Here is an 18,799-nt window from a genome sequence, read left to right as displayed (position 1 = left end):
TTGTAAGTAAATAGTAAAGCCTTTATTCTCGTTAAGAACAGCATTTTGAAAATAAAACATTTGCCCATGCTTTACAACCTTTGTAGTTTTGTATACTTATGTACAGTCATCATGGTACACATTGATTGTCTTGAAAATCCTTTAAAGATGTATTTAATAAGATACCAGTATGCAACAATCAGCGGAAAAAAGGGTACGTTATAAAACACACATTAATACATTTAATAAATATATATTATCTATCAAAAATGAGCTTTAGCTCTCATCAATTAATAAAAAGCACCTGCTTTGGAATCCTGTAAGTTGGTAGAATAGTCCAATTGTTTCATTATAAAAGCTACAGTGCTCCCTTTTGCATGGCCTTTGGTTAGACCCAAGGCATCAAGCTCAAAGCAAGCCAGCCGAGATGCCTGTGTTTAGACCGAAACCAGAAACATCTAGTTCTCTAGTATTTCATGTACCTTGTTTAGAGAAACAACTGTATGTATCGAGAGCGTTCTTCTGAAGATGCTACATACGTTCTGGCAAGTGTCAAACAGCCTCAACTCAGCTGAAAGCAGGACAGGATCTATCAAGTATGGCTTTGAACTTCTTTCCAGCCATTGATCAAAAGCCAGTTATTATAAATCTTGTTTCAGTAATAGTTTTTTCAGATGCTTTACAATTTTGTTTTTCTGCATGGGAACACCATGCGTGCATAACCATCAAGGGACAACACAGTAGCTTTTATAGAAAAAAGCTAATTATAATTAACTGAACTGCGAAAGGCTTGTGCTTGCTTACTTATTATGTTGTTCACAGATGCTCTACATTCTAGGTAACTTTCATAAAAGGCAAAAGTAAACAATTTGTTTACTGTAACAAAAATATAAGTTAACATAAAGGTGCCTTTCTTCAATTACAGTTTTATTTGGGGCATTTTACATCACAGACTAGTGACTTACAAAAAAAAAGTTGCTTATTACTAATTGTAGAAAGTTGGAAAGTAAAGACCCTCCTAATCTACTGCCACACCTGCACCACCACAAATTGAACCCAATCCTGCTAATTTTTCATTTTGTGAATAGTCCACATGACTAACCCAATGGGAGTAGTCACGCGAGTAGCGGTTTGTAGGATCTGGCCCTATCTTTGCATAAGGCCTCAAATTCCAAACAACTTCATCAGGAGCAGGATTGGGAACTCTACTTATCAATTCAGTCACATCTAGAAAAAGAAAAAAAAAACGTTTCTTAAGGTAACTATATCTTGTACAGATTTTGTCCAAGGTCTGTAAAACGTGTATTGTAATTCATAAATCTTGGTTGTAGCATGATAAACTTTTTAAAAGGAAGCTGTCCTACCATTTATGCCATGGTCATCTTATATGTTTTTTACAGTAGTGTTTTATGAGTTGTTTGGGGGGGGGGGTTAGTTGGTTTTTAAAAGCCAAATTCTGCAGGCAAGTGACGGTAATAGGTTTTTTATTATTCCAAATGATGCATCTTCTGGGTAACTGTCATTATCTTAAATACTATCTTATTTGATCAAAGCTTTGCTTACAACAAGCAAATGTATTTCTAAGTCACTGGACAGCATGCAATATCCACCCCTACCCTAGGTGGTTACTAAGGCCATCTAGTTACAAAATAAAATAAGCAATCCCTAGAACAAGCACATGCTTCCTTTGCCTCCAGGAGGGAAGGGCAGGGGGGAGCTAACATGCTCCTTTACTCATGCATGACAGAAAAACATTGCTGCTGGAAGAGAAGGGCTTGGAAGGAAAAACCCTGTAAGATGATCATGGCAAGAATGGCAATATATATTTTTTCCATATATATATACATATATATCTGTGTGCAACATTTAGGGACTGGTCTTGCAGCCTCTGTACCTGTATGTAGACCTACTGGTGTCGATGGGACTACTCGTGGGAGTACAAGTCTGCAGGACTAGGTTCCTAATTCAGTAGAAATGGAGGTACGTGAAGAATCGGGAAGACTCTTGAAAAATAAAAAGCTTGTCTTTCTTTTGCAGTATACAGCAAGTAACTTCTTTCTGTGAAGCTACTAAGCTATTCAGTTATTTGTACATTATATTTTTTTAGTTTGAAAATATATTTTTTTCTTACAGCATATGCAAAGTTTAATTGTTATATGTTTCCTATGCCCTCAAGTAAAAATGATTAGCTTTTAGTATCGAGGAAAGCTAAGATTAACATTGGCCAAACAGTGAGGATACAATGATGTTTTCAATGTCCGATATGTATTAAATGTTAAATAAAGGAATGATTGCTTAAACATAATGAAAAACCATGGCACAAACAATGGGCAATGGGAACCTTTTAAATAACCTGGAGAAAACAAAGACAAAAAAGCTTTGAGAAAGTCTGCCTTCTACCAACTCAAACGAGGGGAGGGGAGGAGTAGGGCAGAAACCACCTTAAAAAAACAAAAACAACAACAAACCACCTCCAGCACGGAGATTCTACTAGCTAGGCACTAAAGTACACAACCACATTGAAACGCACAAAGAGCTGCAGCCAAGGGGACCGCTCGGGTGACCAGGGACCAGGAAGGACGACCTTGACCCTGTCCGTGCCGAGCCTCCTGGTCAGGACTTCTCAGCTGCCTCCGCTTTCCTGCTCGACAAGATCAGTCCAGCGGGTTGCCTTTCATCCACCATCACAACCAACTCCTCCCGGCAAACTCGAGGCACGTTCTCTCCCCAGCTACGTCTTTGCAAAAGCACGTCCCTCCACGGTTTGCCTTAGCGGCTTCGTCTGCAGGAGCCCTGAGAGCACGTGGCTCTTCGCTCACGCCCGGGGCTGAGGCTGGAATAACTCGACTGGGAATCGATCCCACGCGGCCGAGGAGAGCTGCCTCCGTGCTGGACCTACGCTTTTTCTCTGCCTCAAGAAGCTCCATCGTAACGCGCATGAAATGTACGCAGACCTTTCATCCCTCCAGAACTGCACTTCCTACACCAGCTTTTTAAAGAGAAGAGTATCGACCTACAGCATAATGGTAATTTCGTCGCCACAGAGTGACAATGCTCGACTCCACACGATGCTATGTGACTTTACAGTACAGCTAGGTAATGAAGCAAACGGTACTTTCCATGACGTTTGAAATGAAGGGAAAAGGAGCAAAATGGAAAGAAATCCTGCATGTTTTCACACCGTAGTGGCAATCTCTTGTGGCAACATGAATTAAGTTTAGGTGAGAGGAGGGTATTTTGCAAGCAACTGGCAACCAACAGAACAGGCTTGCCTCGCACGCTAGTTACAGACAAGAGAATATCTTACATTTCAGGATACAACAGCCCCCTCTTCCAATTTAAGGTGTGCCTACTTCTATTTTAAATTAGATGCAGCTTCAGTTGAACAATTTCGTTTTCGCAATTATCGTATCGGTTCAGTGGTGTTCACATTTAGACAAAATCCTCTGTAGGATTTCGAAAGCTCCTGGATGTTTTGTTGCTTGGTTCTGGTACTGTTATGGATTCCTCCCTCAAAGACACACTGCCAGGGAACAACATCTGCAACAAGGATTCTTATTCTCTACAGCCTACAGCCTTTCACCAGAGGTGTCGTCCGGTGTAACTTGGCGGAGCAGTTGGTATCTGGAAATAAGGATAATAAACCCGTAACTGAGAGATCTAGGCTGTTCAAAAATGAGCATTATCATGCTACATGTACACGGCAGCTTTCCAGGCAGCATTTCCAGAGCAAAGTGATACAAGTACATCACCCATACAGTACATTCACCTCTCTGTAAAAACCATGACTATATATTCACATTAATCTCTCATTTGACTATCTGATGTTCTCCAGTAAGCTTTGTATCCACCTCAAAACAAAGCAAAAAAAAAACCAAAAAAAACCCAACCCAAAACAAATTCTCTGGCTTCTCATCCTTAAACTACCTTTTTCCCTGAGCGGCGTATTCTGGTATCAGAAAACATAGGCACGGATCAACCCGAGCGTCGTTACCGACAGCAAAGCACAAGCCTTTTCATTTTATTCCAGTTGATGCATTTCCTACTGTCTTACCCACGCAGGAGAATCCTTGTATCTAGTCACTCTTCACTAAAATCAACCAAAACTTTACTTAGTTAAAACCAAAAAGACCTGCAACCAGATTGCGTTACTTGGTTTTCAATGTAGAGGTTGAGTTATGGAATCGGCTCATGATCCAAAATAAAGCAAGCCCAACTCACGTGAGTATAAACTGGCTCATGGGTAGATTTTTAAGAAGCATGTAGGTATGCATGAAAAATATGGGGATGAAAAGTCTTCTTTCTCAACAGTATGCCTGCTGTATGAAATGTCTTCAAGCGCAAATTACACATCAGGTGACAAACGTTTAGAAAGTCTGTTTGGCGTCGGCTCGCTAAGCCATTCTTACTACAACCAGGCTGCAGAAAAACGGGTCTGTCAAAGAATGGCATGCCAAACTACTGTCCAAGAAAGAAAAATCAATGGTATTAACATTAAAATATTCTATACTCCTCTTTGATGAAGCCCTTTCCCAGAGATGTAACTTACTTACAAGAATTACATACATTTTACAAGAAAATGGAAGATCTGTGAGAGACCACCGCTACCTGCTACAGTGATTCTTATCTGCAGTGATGTCCTGGCCTATAGACATTTGTGTGACTCACAGCATCTTGAAAAAAAATCAGGTTAGAAATTGTGTCACTTCATAGTTATGTTAAATACCTTAACACAAATTTAATTCAAAAGGGCCGTTACATGTGTCGTCTCAGCTTGGTTCACTCAAGCTACACTGCAAACGGTGAACAGGCAAGTAAAGAAATGCAAACCACTGTAATTACATCTTTCCTAGAGGGAAGGGAAGCATCACATGCATACTTGCTGCCCGAATTTTCATTTATAGCATTTCCCCCCTGCTGTGAATAAGCTAAAAGCAGGTTTTTCAATTAGTAGTGGTTGTATATATCAGTGCATATCAAAGAGTTCTTAAATCATCACATTTTGATACTTACAGTCCCACCATTTAGCACAACTGCCATCTCAGTTGGCTGATAAACATTGCTTCTAAAAGGAGCGCTAGGTCGGCTGCCCAGACTGCCGTTCCGAAATCCCGCCGTTCTGAGCGCTGCGTTTAGAAAAGAGAGAGCGTTCTTAGGGACACAATTAACGCGGTGCATCTCTTTTGACATCGTAAAAAGATCTTGCCTCCCGTTTAGTTACTGGGACCCTTTGCCATTGATTTTCACTCTCGTGCTCCCATACCAGGTTTCACGTTGCTTTTGAACAGCAGTTTTTCTTATATAGTGGGGGATGGATCTCAGAAGAATCAGTTTTACAGAAAATTAACTGTTTGCTCTGGAATGGGAGAAAAATTATTGGAACCAAGTTTTTGAAGTTTGCTCAGTCTCATTTCAATAGGAGCTAAATGTCTTCAGTCACCGAACCTTTGGTGTGTCTTGTGCCGTGCCTTTGGCAGAGCACTTACTGTCTGGGTCTGGATACTGGGGGGTTAAGTCAAAGCACCGTACGTTTTGCTTTCTATCAAAGTCAGAGGACAGGGATCCAAAACATTGCTCGAGCCAGTAAGCATGCTCACAACCCCCCTGAGCATTACTTCAGCATGACTAGCGTATGAGGATTTTCCAGATGTTTCAGATTATATTTACTCTGAGAAACTGGAAATATGAAGTAAATACTGCTTTCGAATAGCTTAACCATGGCAATTGACTGAAGCAAAAGAGAAGATACGGGTTGTCCTTCTGAACGTTTATACCAAAATACATCAGTCTTTCCAGTAATTTTAGCACAAGTTGTATATTCTGCGTGAGAGAGACGCGCAGTTAGGGATACGCAGCTTTCCCTCTACACCAGCCCAGGGACTGGCACATACAAACTCTCTTTTTACTTGGGGGGTAGATAACAGCTTCCCTGCATTCAGATGTGGCCAGGGAACAGAGCGCATTTATCCCTGCCGCTTGCGGGGTTACAACGGGCAGTACTCATCCGTGAGCCCGTAAACAGAAACGCGCCTAGTTCAGGCAAGAATTTCTCTTAGATTTAATTCAAACTACAATTCTACACTCTCTGGCTGAAACAGTGAATGAGCTGAAGTTTTTACAAGACTTTCAGCATAGACTTTAACGAAGCCAGGATTTAATATAGTTGCCCTGTGTGGAACAGGACTTAAATGGATCCTGCGGCCACGTGCCGTCCTCTTGCCGCTGCTACTGCTCTCTCTGGGAGCTGTGCGCAGAGATGAAGAACAGTATTGATTTAGCACAGAAATTTAGAAATCAAGCCCTGCAAATGCTCAGTTGTTGGCTTCAGATACACAGAGAGCCTCTCTTGCTCTGCGTTTTCAAATCAGATATTTTTGCAGAATGCTGGGAGAACAAAAGCTGAAAATGCCTAAGCTAGAATTAGGTCTTTTTTATTTCATATTTAACCATCTCAGGTGCAGTGGCATTCTTTCTTTGTACTTTGGCTTCTTATTGTATGTTAAACACCAATGATTGCACTGGTATTTGATAGTACACATAACAAAAATAAGTCTCTTTCTTTATAATGCATACTATTGTTAAAATGTTTACACATTTACATAAAATGTTTACCCAAAATTTCCACCCTCATTTCAAAGTTATCTTAAAGAGCCAGTAAATTCAATGTCACGTGGCTGAATTTTCCTTCCCTGTTACTGCAGTAAGTCTAAAATTCTTTTAACGTGAGAATCAGAGACAAAACTTGTGGACAAAACACTCGTTTTGGAATTTTTTCTCATACCAGTTTTACCATTTTTCCTTGAACTTTCCCCATTGCTATTAAATACATCTACTTGTGTAGAGATGTATAGGTGAAAAAAAAAAAAAAAAAAATAGCGCCAAGAAGATTTGAGGAAACGTGTCAAAGTCTCCTTCCAACAGAGATTTGAAATGTTGCTGACTTTGGGCTCAGGCACTGGCTCCGAGGGCGGCTCCTGGCACTGGCAGGTCCAGCGAGGAGCAGAGCTGCCTGGCTTGGGGGTTCTGGCGCCTGTAGCACTCGGCAGCTCCCATCTGGGCTGGTCCTGGCGGCAGGCAAATTCCCTTTGCCTCACAGGAGCTGCCCCCCGGGCGCGCGCTGCCCTTCCCGACAGCACGGGGACCCCAGGGTGCCTTCTGCCATCCACCCCTCTGACATTTTCACAAGACATGGGTATGAAAAGAACTCCTCTAAGTAGATATTTCAACTTATCTGTCATATGAATATGCCAATCCCAGATTGGTATGTTGTTTAAATAACTGACTTTAAAATGGTTTTGCTTTGTCAATGCTTAATGATATTCCTGGAATAGAGCAGCTCTTGTTAGTACGTGTAACTTGGAGCTACATTTTGCTAAGGAGGAGAGAAATTAGGAGAGCATGTACTTGTTTGAACCTATTGTTTAAAGGTTGTTCAGATTCTTAACATGCTGCTTAAAATCTTTGAAAAGAAAAAAATTAAGAGAAAACTACTACATTACTATATACAGCTGTTAATGGAATAAGAAGAATTAATGGAAAATATGTTTATCCAAGCATGTTTTCCATTTAAAGCTAACTACTTACTAAAACAAGTATTACAGCCAGGGAACTAAAAGGTGTTTTCTGGTTATCAGGTCTTCCAAAGCTTTACAACTAGCAGACCTTGCATTCTTCAACACTGTTCTTAAGTATACTTGAAGAAAGTACCCTTCCTTTAATTTCTGAACTCTTAACGATGAATTCTCGAATTGAGGTTAATTAAACGAATAAAAGAACATTCTCAACGTACCTGCAGAGAGCCAATTGCTGACAGATTCCAGGTGCTCAGCCACTGACAACCATCAGTGCAGCGATCTGATTTAAATTAACACTTCAGCAGCCATAGTATGTGACTCGAATATTATTACCTGTATTTGCTTTAGGTCTCTACCATAGTAGTAAGTTTTGTCTCCAAACCCTGCTGTCATATGGCTTTACTTAAAGAACCGCTGCAAAGGAATAATGAATCTGTTTTGATTTATTAAAAATGTATGTATCCTTCCCCCACCTGCCACAGGAATAGGAGTGACATGCATTTATTAGGATAAATATTAATAAGGGCATCAGATAAGGAAATCTATTTTGTATTGTAGTGCGTAAGATTCAGATAGATTAAAACAGAACATGAATTGCTCTATAATAGATACCTTAATGATTTTACAGCTATCATACGTCTATCCATTTCACTAAAAAGCTTAATCACTGAATGATTAGATCAGAAAGGAACTTCCAGGTCTTTTTTTAAACGTATCCATGAATGGGAATAATACAGAGTGGAAGATCCAATTTTGTTCTCAGATCTGCCTTCGTCAGAAATAGCTCCACAGAAGTCACTGCAGTTACCTGACTATGAAATTAATTTAATGGGGGATGGAGGACAGTAAAAAAAAAAAAGATGAGCGCTTTTACAGTCCATCGTGAAGCTGCTGCTGCTGCTCTGGAACATTAGTAATAAACAACCACTCTTTATCTATGTGAGTTTTAGTTTGTTTTACCTCTGTGCTTGGTATAGACTCAGGGGACCTTAACCCCTTTCTATTCAAAGTTTCCGTACTAGGAGACCTTTAAAGTTCCTGCTGAAACACTTAGAGGGAACATGCCTTCCTGACCCGCCAGCGTGACAAACAGGAGCGCTGTCCTGCTCCGCGTGGGGTCTGTCTACATCCAGAGGAAGCGTCGAGCCCCGGGGAAATCAAAGATACATGAAGAGGAACAGGAAGGTGAAGTGCCCGGACAACGTGCCCCAAGGCTTCGTTTGGGGGCTGCCGGAGCAACGTGGCAACTATTGGCCAGGATACCGAGTGCTCGTCTCAATTCCAGAGAGTAAGAAGCAGTCTGGCTGGTACCGAAGCCCTTTATCCAGCCGCGGGGCAGCACCAACCGCAGCCTGCCCCACGGAACGCCGTCGGGCTCGCGCTGCCCATCGCCGGTCAGACCGGCATCCCCGTGCGTTTTCTGACGTGGGTTAAACGTCCAGCAATGTTTGGATCTCTTCAGCTAACAGTTGCTGCTGGCCCTTTCGGTAATCGCTCAAAACCACGTTCATTGCAGATTTTAATGACGTGTCATCACGCAGAGCGCTATGTCACCAAACAGCTCTGGCAAGGAAAGCAACCGTTACCTGGAACCCTCTATCTGGGCGTCTCTGCTCCGGCGTTAAAGCGGTCGGAACAAAGACTGTCTTTGAACTTGGCTCTACGCCACTTTGCATTCCCCCCCCCCCCCCCGAGTCACAAAGTGGCGCTAAATCCCATTTTAATGGCAATAAAATTAATAATAATTGTTTTGCTGCTCCAGAGGCTGAGCATTTTGTAACACAGAACACTTACTTGCTTTTTTCTTGGGTTTTGGAAAATATTTCATATTAAACGTTGTTAACTGATAATGACAAAAAATGCAATTTAAACTATTTTAAAATAGAGGCTGCTTTTTCCACAGTAAATTTTTTTGGCTTTCAGTGTTGGCCTTGCATTTCAAATTGTTCAGTTTTTCAATGAAAAAACAGCATGCAGAAGAAGCATTTTAACCAAAGACATATTTTCTCTATTGCTTTTTTTCTTTTCATTTTTTCCCCCCACTAGGTGATATCTTGATGAAAACTGTAAAAGGGAACAACATGTAGTATGAAAAATCTGGCATTTGTAATGACCCTTGTTTTGAACACCTGAAAAATGTCTCATGCAGATGATTTTCTTGGCTACTACAGAAAAACAGAGTCCTCTAGCAAAGTCTTACCTGCATTATGCTCATCCATGGAAAAGGCTTTATTTTCCATGTAGCTCCGAGGAAGCTGTATATCTTCCTCAAAAGCAGTTTCACGCATCCTTGGCTGTGAAGTATCAAAATAATTGGGAGTGTTTTCCTGCTGTGATGGAAGGATGGTACAGTGGACCTCTGGGATGGCATGAAAAATAACAAACACCCAGCCGCTGGACACCAGTGCAATAGCCAGAGTGGGATCACTCCATTGGTCTCTTTTCTTTAGCTCAGCGTTACCAAAGAGGTACATAGTCATCCAGGCTACCCAAATCAGAATGGAAAAAAAAAGCGTTATAATGAGGCACACTCCGTTTTTCTTCCATTTCTTAAACTTTCCGCAGAGAGTGAAAAGAGAAAATCCCATGGTAAACACCATCAGGAACATAACGTAAATCAAAGCCATAGCAAAATCCATGGGTTCGTAGCTGCAGGCCAACTTGTTATCTCTGACGATTGTCAGTATTAACCACTCGGTTGCAATAATGACCTGAACGAGCATCAGGCAGATTGCCACCCCAGCTAGATGCCAGCCAGATGGACTCTTCCCATGTCGAACTAGTCTACGAAGTCTCCAGGCTTGAGCTAGCAAGCACGAGAAGCACAAAGCAAAGATAACCCCCCAGAGAAATCTTCGGGTAGAGCACACCGTTTCATCTTCTTGTATGATGAAAGCAAACGTCAGCCCAAACAGTCCGAGAGTCCCCAAAAGGAAGAGGAAGTGCATTCCCAGGGGGCTCTTCTTCTCCTTGTCCTTGATGAAGGGCAACCTCACCAGCAAAATCAGCATCAGCAGTAACGTGGTCAGCACGCCTGCCCCCGCAACCGCCTCCACCACTATTCCCCAAATGGCATCCAGGTCGCACAGGTGAACGTACTGAGGGAGAAGGTCCAGGCCGCACCCTCTAGACGTACTTGAGTTTTCAGAAGAGCCATAGCTGATCACGAAGAGGAGGAAGAAACCGACGGCTGGGTAGGCTTTCATTTTTCTGTCTGAGACAACAAAATATTTGTTTGTTTAGCTGCAGTTCGCTTGGGGGGATCTCACAGCAATCGGAAGCACAGCTCGGTTCACTAGCCCGTGCTTCCTGGGTTTTTGCACAGGAGCTGCAGCGGGCCCAGCCCAGCCCTCGTCCCCTCTGCCGCCCCCCCAGCGAGCTGCTCTTGCCTGTTGTACTCCGAATGCAAATGACTCATTTCTCTGTTTGCACAGATTGAAAACAACATTTCCAAACACTGCCCTTGCCAACATCCTAAAACACCACCAGAAGAAATTATGTATCCTGTTGCAAAATAATACATTACCCACAGTACTTTCTTGTAGAAATTCAGGTGCGTAAAGTACGTGTGAACTGTGCTGGGCCCGACACAAGTGGAAGTTCCACCAGAATGAGACTGGTTCGCAGCCTTGCTCCTTTTACTGGAGGAAAGGCAGTCTCAAAACCACTTCCCCCCCCCCCCCCCAAGAATAGAGCAGTCCCAGGAAACTAGATTTTTTTTTTTTTTTTTAAAAAAAAGGAAAATCTTGTTTTCATGCTCAATCAATAGGCAGTTCTAATATTCACTCCTTTCATCCTCTCCCAAAGCCCAGGTATTGGGTTGCATTTGCAAATGGGAACGGTTGGCTAGAGAAATCCCACAGGCTGTGACAGTGGAGCACACATGCAGCGTCATCAATCAACTGATCAAAACTGAATGACTCATTGTGCCCCTGAGCAAGTCGAAAGCCATTCGAAGGAAACAAAAACCAGAGCATCGCTTTCCCCGATCAGGGCAACGGTAAGCTCTCCAGGAACACACCACATCCCACTCAGCCATCGGGACCAAAAGCCTGGACAAATCCCAACTTAAGTTTTAGGAAGACCAGGCGTTAGGTGCTTTAAAAAGATCTATGTTACGGCGTTTGTGTTTATTAAGCAAAGCAGGGCGAAGGAGCTTGTTAGAAATGTAACCTTTAAACGGGCAGTCCTGTACGGGCAGCAAACACGCCATGTACCAGATCTGAAACCTGACGCTGTTAACCTTCGCTTGCATGAAAACGTGGGGAGTAAGACTCCCATTTGCACGGTGCGACCATACGGCAGAAAAGCACCGTGTAACAGCCAGCGATGTTAGTCACACAGCTCAGCGACGGGATTAAGATACAAAGCGAGGAGCAGGGGAACGATCGGTGGCTCTTTGTAAGTCAGACAAACGGCCCTAAATGATCATCCACCTAAAGATATTTGATAAATCGGAAATGCGTTAAATGAAAACATCGAAAAGTTGCGTGAGAGTTGAAAACGGTTTAACGTAAGGACGCAACGTTGTTGTACTGAACATGATCAGTCATGGCCAATACCAGAACTGTCTCCACAGACTGTCCAAAACAGCAGAGTCTCTGACGGCGGCCAACTATGGGTTTTCCTCCTGTGCTTCACAGTCGTGTAACGATCAAAGTTACATCCTGAGGATCTCAATCTTCAAACTGATTTTCGTTCCCCTTTCACTGACTAACGACCGAGGCCCATTTTCAACCTCTGCCAGGAGACAGATGATGGGAATTAGGCTGATTCCTATTAAAGGCACCAAGACAGCAAATGTGCTAATATAAATGCGTAATGACTTTATGGGCTTCGTTCATACAACGGACAAAAAAGCTTGTTACAAAATTTCATCTCAGAAGTAGAAGCTGTGACAAATAATGTGATCTGGGACTGGACAGGCAGGAAAAGGGTCATCGATGATCTTTGCCTGCCCACAGAAATTACAGGATCCTTGCACCGTTGAAAGGGCTACGACGTTGTAATGATGCAATGACCTGCAGCTAACGACTACCGGGTTTTTTTTCCTACCTAGCTGTAATTTACAGTGAATCAGTAGAATATTTACTTGTTTATATCTGATTTGTATGACAGGTTTCTCAATGACTCTGTCATGTTACAAACACTGACTTTACAGACAGAAAACTAATCGTCAGTGAAATATATTCATTTTTGTATTGAATGTGGTTACGCTCAATAAATCTCCTTGCCCTACGAGTACATAATTAACTAGAAGGAAACATGCTGAAGGTAATTTTGCAATTCCTTCTATGCACAGGCGGTTCCTACTTCAACTAGTGCGTTTACTCTTTAGAATACCCAAAATGTCCTAAAAAGTGCGAACCGGTCAGTGCCTGCTGATGCAAAGGGAGGAAATCCATTAGGATCTACCATGGCAATACTGCAAACCGCTGGTACCAATCTGAAGAAGCAGGAGGTCATGTGGAAAATTGTTCAAAATTCATTCTAAATGTCTCCCAAACTGGAAACACTAAACAGCCCTTAAACGAGGACAATGTTAATTTTCCGCTATCCTATCACTTACAAATTACGATATGCATTACTAAATTGGTTTCAACAGTAGCTTTGTTTATTAGCTACTTTCCAAAGACCTGGGGGTTAACGAATTAAGTGCAAGTATCTCCAGTTCTAAGCTTTTTTTCCAGTTTTCTGGTTACTTTATTCATGTCATGTAACCCTCATGTGATTGAGCTATTCTAGGACAGTCTGTTTCCATGGAGATTGTGCTGCATGGGTAAGCAGTCATATTGTCAGCCCATCATTTGTTTCCTCTTCCTATTTGGAAGTGTTTGGGAAGGGGGGAAGGGAGGGTTAATGAATTTTGAGTATTTCCCCCTCTACAAAGAAGTACTTTCTTTTGCCGGGGAGGGGGAGGTTAAGCTGTGACAAAATATATTGAGAATTCAGCCAAAACAGAAATCAGAAATGCTGAGATGTTCAACTCAAGAAGAGTTTTCCCAAGTTACTTCCATTTGTGAAATTACTTTTGGGAGAGCTGATGGAGATAGAGAGTGGTTCTCTTAGAAAGCTCCAAGATAGTACTGCCCAAGGAATCGCCAGGACTGCTGACAGGTATTCGTGGCCTGAAATCACATTCCTACCAAACGGCAGGAAGTCTCACCGAACGGGAGATCCTGCCCACACCAAGGCTTGCAAGCAGGGCTCAAAATCTCCAAAGGAAGAATCTTTTCCTCACCACCGCTGTCAGTACAGTCATGTTTGCAACCTGTTTAGTATGTATTTCTGCCTGACCGGGTAAAAACTGGCAACATTAATCTTCAACCCCTGTGATGCTCCCAGCCAAAATCCTCTTCCCAGTATTGATACTCAGCACTGAACACAGACCGCTGCATTACAACACAGAAGTATGGCAAGGGAATACCACAAAGCGGAAACCATACATTCAATAAATATAAAGGAAAACTAGAAAGTCTTTTTGCCAGAAAAGTTGTTTTGGAAAAGAGAAGAAGTATATTCGTACGGGTTTGTTGTTAAAATAGCCTTCCCCAAGCCTGTGCTGTGGGTAGCATGGCAGAGTCCTGTGTCTCTCGAGATTCTGTAGTAAAATCTTCTGTCTGCACATTATCCTCAGTAGCTACCTAAATCCATAGAGGAATAGTATTTTTACCTCTTTATGTCTAGATTAGCTCGTAGCAAAGTTATGCAACCTCACGGCAGGAACAATAGCGCTCTATTTGACTGGCACTTTGCTTCTACTATTCCCAGAGAGCTACAGCAATAGTAATACAGAAATGTCACCGAAACATTCCAGCACAGATATAGTACGTGGCGCTGATATACCCCTGCGCAGTTGAATGGAACCGTTCATAGTGAAGGAAATCAACTCGAGACTTATTTTTCTGTTGCTCCCAGATCCCCCTCCAAAATTATATTTCAAGTAGTTAAGCCAACATACCTGAACCCAGAGCAATCACGAGCACTTAAAATGAATCAGTAAGCCTTACACATTTCAGGCAAAAGCAGCAAACAATTAGCACGACAGCTTGCAAATCCAGTTCTCAATTTTTGCTCCCAAATCTGCCCTCGATGACAACAGTAATAACTCCAGCGTTTCCACCAGAGTGACGTCCCCTACGTTAGCTGGTGTAGAATCATTACAGAAAGGGCAGGCGCAAAGCTGCCCCAGCGGGTACAAAGTACAATTACAAGCAACTAAACAGAAAGAGAGACATCTCACAGTTGTCATCAAAAAGTTGTCACGGATTAAAAAAAAAAAATCAACGAGGCTTTCAATAGCTAAAGTCTTCTGACCAAAGATTGCAAATACCTCTTATCCCGTCAAAAAGATACTGCTGCATACTGTTAGAGAATATATATAAAGAATAAACCTGTAAGCGTGCAAAGATCAGCTGTTCACGGATAGATGTATTATCCGTTCCTCTTTTTAGAGTCCTAATGATAATCAACTGACAGAGGAAGATGCATCCGATCGCACAGAAGGAAAACACTCCAGTAAATAAAAGCAATAGTAGCACAGATAGTAACCTGCTCTGCCACACACAGGCAGCAGACTGGTTCACTGTACAATTTCCGAAAGAAAGCCGCCCTCACCACGAAGCGTTGTGGAGAGATGCGAGCGAGTGAGGAATTAATCGCAACACGGGATCTCTGCCAGCTCCTTCTGATCAGATCTGAAGACTGAGCGTCAGGACTGGTAACAGAGCGGCAACAGCCAAGCTGAGATCTGACTGCTGAAGAGATGCATTTCCAGAATAATAATTAATAGTGCAATTGTGCTTTGTTTGCAAAAATACAGCAGAGGTTGAGACATCCCCTGCATCAGAATAATACACATCATGCTATGTACAGCCTCACGGTTACAGAAAGCAAGACCCTGCTCCAAAAGGGACGCATAGAAAAAGTGCCGTTTTCATTTAGAAATACTTTGCAATGCTGAACATTGTATGAAACGATCTTTCCAATGTGCTAGGTGCTCACAATTCCCCTCAGTCACATTCCGCGCATCGCCTGAGCCTGGATACTTCTGGCTGTAAAGCCTGACGTTCGTCATACTCCTGACAGCAAGCAATGCTCTTCTCTTCTTTGCCAATTCCCAGACTGTTTCTACCCATGTCGCAGCCTCGCGACAGACGGGTTTCCTTCACCTCACTTCTTCCCATGCAGCCAGAGAACACCTCAACCCCGACAGTCACTGCTGGTAAGGAGCAAGCATATCGCGACAGGCAGCTAACTCGGTACTGCGGCGACGATAACCAACCCAGGGGTTTAGGTTCAGCACGCAGGAAATCCCGTTAGCCTTGGGATGAACCTTAGGGCAGGTGTAAACACGGGGTTCACCTAAGTGCGAAATCCTGTCGCAGTTCGGCTTTGGGGAGAGGTAACCCAGAGACGGGGCTTCCTCCCCGGCCCAGAGGGACCCGCCGGGGCTGCACCGCACCCAGCGCTGCGCACCCCCGGGCCCGGCGGCACCACCCAGGGGCCCCCAAAAGGCTCTTTGCCCCCGGCCCGGCCCCCGCAGCCGCTGCCCGGAGCTGCTGCCACCGCCGCGGCCGAGCGCGGGTGCGAAGCCGAGCAGCCCCCTCCGCCCCGCTCTGCCCCTAATCCGCCCGCAACCTCCTCCTCCTCCTCCTCCTCCTCCTCCTCCTCCTCCTCCTCCTCCTCCTCCTCCCGTGCGATGTCCATCCCGCTCCAGCCTCCTCTCTTTTGTCCCTTCGCTCATTCCTCTCCTCGGTTTCTTTTCCCAGTCTCCCTCCCCCCCCGTCCCCGCTCTCCTTCCCCATCCTGACTCGGAACTCCTCTCCCCTCCGCGCCAGCCCGCTCCCCCGCTCCGCGCTGCGCAGCGCCCTGCTCCAGCCCCCCCCGCCCCCCGTCCTGCCCTATATCCCGTCTAATCCCCCTCCCCGACTCCTCCGTCCGGCCCCCGGGCTCATTCTGCGGGCAGCGCACGGAGCCCGAGCCGGCCGAGCGGCTCCATTGTGCCTCCCCGCCCGCAGCGCTGCCCCGGGGAGCCCCCCCGGGCCCCCCCCGCTCCCTCCCTCCCTCCCTCACTCACTCACCCGGTGGCTGCTGCGGCCGAGGGCGGCGGGGCAGCTCTGTCCGCCAGCCCGCCGCAAGTCACATCCCGGCACCGGCGGCGCGGCGGCTCCGCGGCGGGGAGCGAGCGCAGCACCGAGCCCCCCCGCGGCGGCTCATGGAGCGCCTGGCCCCGGAGCGGAGCGGAGCGGGGCCGAGCCGAGCCGAGCCGTGCGCTGCCCGCCGCGCTCTGCGCCCGCCGCCCCGCTGCGCTACGGCCCCGCGGCCAGCCCCCTCCCACCGCCCCGCCCCGGCTCGGCACGGCACGGCACGGCACGGTACGGTACAGCACGGCACGGCCGAGCGCACCCCCCCCGCCCCCGGGGCGTTGTGACAGCGGGGGGCTGCTCTGCACCCCCGGGGGAAGGAGCAGCGGGATCCACCCGGCAGGGGTGTGCACACACGGACACACGCGGAGCTGCGTGTGCAGCGTGGCACGTATACGCCTCTGTAAGCGTAGACTTGCACAGTCGGACACGCGTATGGGCGCAGCTCTACGTGCTCCTACAAGGTGACGCGAAGGCAGGGCACACGGAAAGGTGTGAGCGGGCGTACAGGCGTTCCCGGGCGCTCCTGGGCCGCACAAGCGAGTGCAAGAGAAATGCGGGCAGCGTGGGTTAAGAAAACACCGGCCGGGCAGGTTAGCTGCGTACGCGCACCTACGGCCAGTTTGGGGATTTCGGCGGCGGGAAGTTTTGCCGCCCTGTTGGCAGTGGGGATTTTGCAATGGGCTGGCTACGTTCACCAAATCTGCCCCGAACGCACGCGACCGGCCTGCTGCTACCTTAGACAGCAGCTAAACATTGGGAAGAGAAAAAAGTTACGTGCCTCTTTATCGTGCAAGTGACGTTTTGCAGTTTGCTTATGCAGCAAAACTCAGGAGCGGGCCCCGTGAGCGCGTGAGGCCCTGCAAAGGCGATGCGGGGATCCCTTCCGCAGCTGCCTCCCACCTCCCAAGGCGCAGCTCATCTCCCGTTTTCCAGCGTCTCCGCAGTTCAGTCCTGAGCCGGTTGGAGCCCTCATGCACGGGACAGGGCTTCCTGCACACTTCGGAGGGAGTTACTTGAGTTACTTGTGGCAGGGAAAGACAGTCAGCTTCCGCCGATGATGTCCATGAGCAGCAGAGACGTGCTTGCCTTCTCAACTGGTTCCAGTACGTTTGTGTGACGCCTCTGTGACCGGCAGCCACGCTGTGTCGTGCATCGTGGTTTTATGTTTTCACTTAAACCGCTAACGAGAAGCTGGGCAGCTCCGGCTGACATGGCGTTATCGGCGGGGAGCAGGCGACGCCTGCCCTTCCTGGACGCGGGCAGCACGCCGCCCTTCTGCCGGCTTTCCGTATCCAGAGCTTTCCAGAGGGAAACGTCCGCTCTGAAACGCGCGTTCCTCGGCACAGACGAACCGTAACCTTTAAACAGGCTCGTCCTACCCTGCGTGGGGTTGTTCAGATGTCGCTTCTTGTGCCTTGGGGGGTTACCTGAACTTCTCAGGGTGGCTGACGTGGAGTAAATCGGACGGTGTGGATGGGCTGTAATTGCCTGGGGTTAGGCAGGGCGGCGGGGGCGGAACAGCTGAAGCAGAGGAACAATTTCACATTTCTGCTCTTTGCTCTCTCAATTTCTCTCCCTTGCTGATTCTGGATTTTAGGCATTGGCTTTGTTTGAGTCACACGTAAGCAATAATACCTTGCCCTTGCATCAGTCGATATCTACGTGCTATTCAAAGTAAACCGGGATAATTTTACAGAAACTGAGGTGGTGAGAGGTGAAGCAGCTGTGAACCGCCCAAGGTCATCCGCAGTCTGGCAGGAGTGTAAAAAATACTGATTCGCCAGTTCAGCCTGTGCCCCCCTCCGGCTTGGGAGCCTGAGCCAAGCACCCAGATACGACAGTAACAAGCAAAGACCTTTTTGTGGATAAATAAACACATAGAGTTCTCTGTCCCACGCTGGATGCGGAGAGGTAGAGCAGAGGGAAGGATGAATCACGAGAATTCATGTGCTGAAGGTCTTGGCCTGCGCACAGCGGCGCAATGTACCGAGCCCTTCAGCAAATGCAAATCTTGGTCATTGTTCCCTTCCTTCTGTCTGTCTCTAACACGACCCGTGGTAGGCGTGAAGGAAACGGCCTCCTCCGTTTGCCTTTCGC

The 18,799-nt window shown here is 45.9% G+C and overlaps 1 protein-coding gene across 2 annotated transcripts; it reads right to left on the bottom strand.

Annotated features, from left to right (window-relative positions):
* On the bottom strand, positions 1–16,880 carry GPRC5B (G protein-coupled receptor class C group 5 member B). Of its 2 annotated transcripts, XM_075767419.1 has the most exons (5): positions 16,637–16,875; positions 9,754–10,767; positions 4,993–5,105; positions 4,201–4,398; positions 2,099–3,603 (listed from the first exon to the last, which is right to left on the bottom strand). In XM_075767419.1, the coding sequence occupies exons 2-4, from the start codon at positions 10,757–10,759 to the stop codon at positions 4,231–4,233; spliced, it is 1,287 nt and encodes a 428-aa protein (XP_075623534.1). In that variant the 5' UTR covers positions 10,760–10,767; positions 16,637–16,875; the 3' UTR covers positions 2,099–3,603; positions 4,201–4,230. The 2 variants fall into 2 exon arrangements, with proteins under 2 accessions (XP_075623535.1, XP_075623534.1); XM_075767420.1 differs by lacking the exon at positions 4,201–4,398 and having other exon boundaries at positions 1–3,603; positions 16,637–16,880.
* Positions 16,881–18,799: the final 1,919 nt, after the last annotated feature.

The sequence above is a fragment of the Balearica regulorum genome, chromosome 15, assembly GCF_011004875.1.
Source record: "Balearica regulorum gibbericeps isolate bBalReg1 chromosome 15, bBalReg1.pri, whole genome shotgun sequence".
NCBI classification, from domain to species: Eukaryota; Metazoa; Chordata; class Aves; order Gruiformes; family Gruidae; genus Balearica; species Balearica regulorum.
The sequence above is the reverse complement of the archived record's forward strand: the minus strand, read 5'-3'. Positions and strand labels throughout refer to the sequence as shown.

Excerpts from the sequence above, each read along its gene's own strand:
- GPRC5B (XM_075767419.1), bottom strand. The coding sequence starts at position 10,759 with ATGAAAGCCTACCCAGCCGTCGGTTTCTTCCTCCTCTTCGTGATCAGC. Across the intron at positions 5,106-9,753 it reads CATGGATGAGCATAATGCAG|CGCTCAGAACGGCGGGATTT; the intron begins GTAAGACTTTGC and ends TTCTAAACGCAG. Across the intron at positions 4,399-4,992 it reads TTGTGCTAAATGGTGGGACT|CCTGGTTGTAGTAAGAATGG; the intron begins GTAAGTATCAAA and ends GTTTTTCTGCAG.